Source organism: Athene cunicularia (genome assembly GCF_003259725.1).
Source record: "Athene cunicularia isolate RWA chromosome 11 unlocalized genomic scaffold, athCun1 chr11_part1, whole genome shotgun sequence".
NCBI lineage: Eukaryota > Metazoa > Chordata > Aves > Strigiformes > Strigidae > Athene > Athene cunicularia.
In genome coordinates, this window is record NW_020799113.1 from 19,935,302 (window position 1) to 19,940,720 (window position 5,419).

At 62.9% G+C, this 5,419-nt stretch overlaps 1 protein-coding gene across 1 annotated transcript; it reads left to right on the forward strand.

Moving 5' to 3' along the window:
• The first annotated feature begins 542 nt into the window (after positions 1–542).
• LOC113484569 (partitioning defective 6 homolog alpha-like) lies at positions 543–5,223 on the forward strand. The gene is made up of 3 exons (XM_026856991.1): positions 543–686; positions 918–1,398; positions 4,129–5,223. The coding sequence occupies exons 1-3, from the start codon at positions 543–545 to the stop codon at positions 4,914–4,916; spliced, it is 1,413 nt and encodes a 470-aa protein (XP_026712792.1). The 3' UTR covers positions 4,917–5,223.
• The last annotated feature ends 196 nt before the right edge of the window (positions 5,224–5,419 follow it).

Here is a 5,419-nt window from a genome sequence, read left to right on the forward strand (position 1 = left end):
AGACGCTGGCATCAGACTCTGCTGTAGAGAGCAAGGGAGGACCCAGGTCAGGCACCGCAGTTGCCTGGGGATGCACCCGCGTGCCCTCGGCCCCAGGCTGGCGGGGAGCTGGTGGGAGGAGTGCCCTGCTCATGGGTGTTACCGCCTTTTCCTCCCCAGAGCATCACCCTGGTTTTTCCTGCAGTCTGTCTCTGCCAGGCCCATCTCCTGGGATTACCCAGCGTACACAAGGCCAGGATTAGTGGGATCGAGGCGGTGATTCAGCCTTAATCACACTTTAAGCCAAACTCTGCAGTTTAACACTGGAGCTGCCGGCCCTGATGGCCCAGGAGCCATAGCTGTGCCCCAGTTTGGGTTTGGGGAACCACCCCAGCACGAGGGTGTGCTGGCGCCCTGGGAGCACCCCTCGCCCTGCTGTGCTCCTGCCCAGATGTGCACGCTCCCCAGAACATGCGCATCACCCAGATGTGCCCCCCAGCAAGGGGCGAACCCCCTGCCGTGCGCCCAGCTGGGCACACTCGCGTGGCAGTGTGCTCGTCCAGATGTGGCCACCCCCAGATGTGCACTCCCCTGGCACGCCCTCACCCATCTGCGCCCACCCACTCAGCCCTGGGCTCACCCAGATGTGGGCGCTCCCCTGCTGCACCCCCACCCAGGACCCGTGTGCCTGCCCGGGACCCCCGGGGGTGCGGGGCACCCTCCTTCCCAGGGCGCACGAGCCGCCGCCTGCCCCGACAGCTCGATCCCCCTCCGGCAGCGCGATCCTCGCAGCATTCCTCAGCCTGCTCTTAATTGGCTTCCCCTTTGTCGTGACTGAAGGAGGCAATAATTAATGCTCTTGCTCACCAGGTGCTACGGCAGCGCCCATGTCGCAGGAAAGGGCCTGCCGGTGGCACGGTGGCCGCCGTGGCTAGCAGTACGGCTGGGGGGTCCTTCCTCTGCCGCGTCGGCACCTCTCTGCACCTACTGCTTCGGTGTTTGGGCAGGAAAATGGCTCCGCTCCTTTTATTTTGCTTTTGGGATGGGCTCTGACCAACGGGCGCCGCTGCCTTGGTGCTATCAGAGTTCTGGCGCTGGCAGTGCCCAGCTTTGCCTGCCTCAGGGCAGCTCTGTGTGGTGTCCTGCTGGCCAGAGCCTCTGCCCAGCCTCACCCTCTTCCTCCTCCTCCTCCACAGTTTGATGCTGAATTTCGCCGCTTTGCCATGAAACGCTCCAGCACGGGCAGCTTCCAGGACTTCTACCGCCTGCTGCAGACAGTGCACCAGATCCCACGGGTGGACGTGCTCTTGGGCTACACGGACGTCCATGGCGACCTCCTGCCCATTAACAACGACGACAACTACCACAAAGCCCTGTCCTCCGCCAACCCCCTCCTCAGGGTCATCATCCAGAAGAAGGGTAAGCGGCATCCAGAGAAGTGTGCTGGATCCGTCCTCCCCATCAAGAGAAATGAGACATGTCCTGTGGTACTGCTGGTTCCACAGCGGTGGGGGTGGCCAGTCACGTACCCTCCAGCCACCGCTGTGGTGGATGGATGCGGAGGTGGCAGCACCAGGAGGCTCCCAGAGCCCTGCTGGGGCCAGGGCACCCACACGGACTCCCCCCGGCAGCCCTTTCCCACGCCAAGGGGCACCCGCCCCAGCCCAGCCCCACGCGCCCCAGCGAGCAAAGGCAAATCCTCACGATTCACCCCTTTGAAGTCGCATTTTCCAGCTAGGCTTGTGTGGGCTCCCGGAAAACACCGTGTTGCTCCTTGAGTGCTGCACTGGGTGCCCTGTTGGCTCCCTGCCCCGATGGCTTTGGTAGAGCTCTTGGGGTCCTGGGTGCTGCTGTGGTTTTGGCAGTGGGAGGAGGCCCATCTCCTCCCCAGCAGCCCAGGGGCTCGCCTTGACTGCAATGGTGTGTCCCCTGAGAGCAGCTTTCTCATGCAGGAGCATGAAATCACCATGATAGCAGTGTCCTGTCCCCGTGAGGATGAAAGCCTCCCGGTGACAAACACCCCAGGTATGTCTCTTCTTTGCCAGGGAGATGGAGACAAACCCACCCCCTTCTGCTCAGTTCAGTAGCATCGAGGCTTTTTGTCCATCAAGCAAAGCTGCACAAAGCCAGAGTCTGATCTAAAAGCCCTGGCTTCCCCAGCACAGTGCCCAGAGCCACCCCGTTTCCTGCTCACACTGTCAGTATGAAGTCCCTGGGTGAGGGGTGATGCCGGTGGCTACCTTGGCTGCTGGGCCAGATTCTCTGAGCTCTTACATCAGGGTGGTGTGGGATGCCCTGGACATATGGGGGCTGGCAGTGGTGATCCAGGCTGCTGCCATGAGGGAGCTGGAGCCCATGGTGTGTTCAGGGGCTGCTGCTGCCGGCACCAAGCCACCCCCTGCTCCTGGAGCAACACCTGGGCCCAGGCTGCAGCACAGGGAGCTGGTGCAGGACTGGATGTGCCGGGGCTGCTGCGGGAGCATTGCTCCTGCTTCGAGCCACCTCGTCTGCTCCTGGGAAAAGTCTGCAAGGGCACGGGGGTGACAGCACTGAGCTAGCATGGTGCAGAGAGCAGGCAGCTGCGGCTCTGACACTCTGGGCAGCACGATAAAGAGGGTGAGGAGTTAGTGCAGACGAGCCCTGGCACTGGGCTGTGCCCACGGGAGAGGGACCACAGGGCCGGCAGCACTGTGGGAGGCAGGCAGAGAGGCCAGGAGCGAGCCCTGGCTGAGTCACAGCTGATTTAAAATGGATCCAGGTCATCCTGGGGCTGGGCTGTTGTCGAACCAGTCCAGGTTGGTGAGGAATGCGGCTGCAGAGCCTCTCACAGCCGGGCACGGGGAGTCGCACACACACGTGTGTACGTAGGTGTGCACCCGTCGGTGGGCTCCGCAGCAGCCAGTACTGCCGCAGGGGGTCAAAAAGCAAAGGCAGCAGCTCGGTTCCTCTCTGTGCTGTCACCTTGTCCAGTGAAGCCGTCCATCCCCACAGGGCAGCCAGGTTGGGGACAGTGGCACTGGCCCTCCTTGGCTGGGCTTGGCTCATGGAAGGGGCTGGGGAAAGCCCAGTACATCACCAGAGCTGCTGGTGGGTTTGTCCATGGGGGGGTGGACCTGCTGGGCCAAGCTGTTCCACGCCCCTCGGAAAGGAGCTGTGTGCTGAAATAGCTGTGGGAAAGCCTCCACTGCCCTTCCCCAAGCTAAAAATATGCCAGGCTGTGTGTGCAGGGAGATATTTATAACCTAGGAGCCCTGGCAGGCTGGCTTGGCTAGGGAGAAACCCCATGTCCCCTGGGCTTGAGGCAGCCCCAGTGCCCCTGGGTGCTGGGGGACATTGTGGGGAATGTGCCAGGAACACTGAGTCCAGATCTGGGCCCCCCCGTGGAGAGGGATGGGGAGAAACCAGAGAGGGCCCAGGGCATGCTCCCCAGCATCTGGTGGATGCAGCCGAGGAGGGGATGTGGTGGAGCTGGGTCCTCCAGAGTAGCCCCAGGTCAAGGTCAGGAAGGATGGAGCTGTACCTGATGTGGTGGTGCCAGATGGTGGAATAAGAGACAGTGGCAGAAATTAGTTTGGGATGTTCAGGGGCCCTGGGGACACTGCAGCCCTGGGATAGGTCCCTGGGAGGTGGGGACTCTCCATCCTTGGGGATGACAGGCTCTGCAAGACAGAGCTGCGGCCATCCCCACCCTGTGCCAGAGAAGGTCCTGCTCCAGTGGCAACAGGGGACTCCAGTGCCGTCTCACAGGGCCAGACCTGCCCTTGGGGAGCTGGTGGCCACCACAGCACACCCTCGTGCTGGGGTGGTTCCCCAAACCCAAACTGGGGCACAGCTATGGCTCCTGGGCCATCAGGGCCGGCAGCTCCAGTGTTAAACTGCAGAGTTTGGCTTAAAGTGTGATTAAGGCTGAATCACCGCCTCGATCCCACTAATCCTGGCCTTGTGTACGCTGGGTAATCCCAGGAGATGGGCCTGGCAGAGACAGACTGCAGGAAAAACCAGGGTGATGCTCTGGGGAGGAAAAGGCGGTAACACCCATGAGCAGGGCACTCCTCCCACCAGCTCCCCGCCAGCCTGGGGCCGAGGGCACGCGGGTGCATCCCCAGGCAACTGCGGTGCCTGACCTGGGTCCTCCCTTGCTCTCTACAGCAGAGTCTGATGCCAGCGTCTTCGCTTCGAACTCCTTGCAGCGGAAGAAGAAGGGGCTGCTGCGCCCCACGCACTACCGGGCCAAGCCTCACCTCCTCATCGGCATGCCCCAGGACTTCCGCCAGATCTCCTCCATCATCGATGTGGACATCCTGCCTGAGACCCACCGCCGCGTGCGGCTCCACAAGCACGGCTCTGACAAGCCGCTGGGGTTCTACATCCGCGATGGTGTCAGCGTACGCGTGGCCCCACAGGGGGTCGAGAAAGTGCCCGGCATCTTCATCTCCCGCCTGGTGAAGGGCGGCTTGGCCGAGAGCACAGGGCTGCTGGCTGTGAGCGATGAGATCCTGGAGGTCAACGGCATTGATGTGGCCGGCAAGTCCCTGGACCAGGTGACGGACATGATGGTGGCCAACAGCCACAACCTCATCATCACCGTTAAGCCGGCCAACCAGCGCAACAACGTCATCCGCAGCAGCAAGGCCTCGGGCAGCTCAGGCATGTCCACAGACAGCACCCCCAGCCAGCAGACCCCCAGCCCAGCCTCGCAGTACCTGAGCAACTACAGCACGGCCGAGAGCGACGAGGAGGGTGACTTGGTCATCGAGAGCGACAGTGCGCCCCACTACATCCCCGGGGGCTGCCCCAACGGGGGCCCCGCCGACGGACCCCTCCAGCGGAGCTTGTCCCCGCACAGCTCACGGGGCTCCCTGCAGTCCCTTGGCAGCCACGACGGCAGCCCCGGCCGGGGCAGTGGGCGGGAGGACGGCACCCTCATCACCCTATAGCCACGGGGTCCTGCACCGCCCTTGGTGGCCAGCTGGCCTTCCACGTGGCCAGGCTGGCTGCGGGCACCGGGGCGATGACAGGGCCAGTGGGCAGGGGTGGGGCAGGGCAGAGCTGGGTAACCTGCTTCCCTCTTCTGCCACCCACATCCCCGGGAGCCCTGCGGTGGTGCCCGCTCCTGGCAGGCACTGTCCCTCCGAGTCCCCTTGCCTCCCACCCCCCTCCTTCCAAGCAAGTGGGGTTTTTTAATTGTTTTCTCGAAATATGCATCATCAATTAATATATTGCAACGGACAGTAAAACCTTTTCTAGAAAGCTCCCCTTCTCCCTGGTTCGTGTCATCACAGGGCACAGCCCCCTCCAGGACACCAAACACCCTGGTGCTGTGGGAGGGGGCAGGCATGTCCCCACCAGCCCCAAGGCATTGCCTGTCCCGTCGTGGGCCAGCACGAGCCCCATAACCAGCCCTGCAGGTGCCCGGGAGGAGTGGGACAGTGGGGGGGGG

Bases quoted from the DNA above. Each gene is read 5' to 3' on its own strand.
- LOC113484569 (XM_026856991.1), top strand. From the start codon at position 543: ATGTGGCCACCCCCAGATGTGCACTCCCCTGGCACGCCCTCACCCATC. The intron at 687-917 runs GTGCGGGGCACC...CGTGGCTAGCAG, and splicing joins CCTGCCCGGGACCCCCGGGG to TACGGCTGGGGGGTCCTTCC. The intron at 1,399-4,128 runs GTAAGCGGCATC...TGCTCTCTACAG, and splicing joins GGTCATCATCCAGAAGAAGG to CAGAGTCTGATGCCAGCGTC.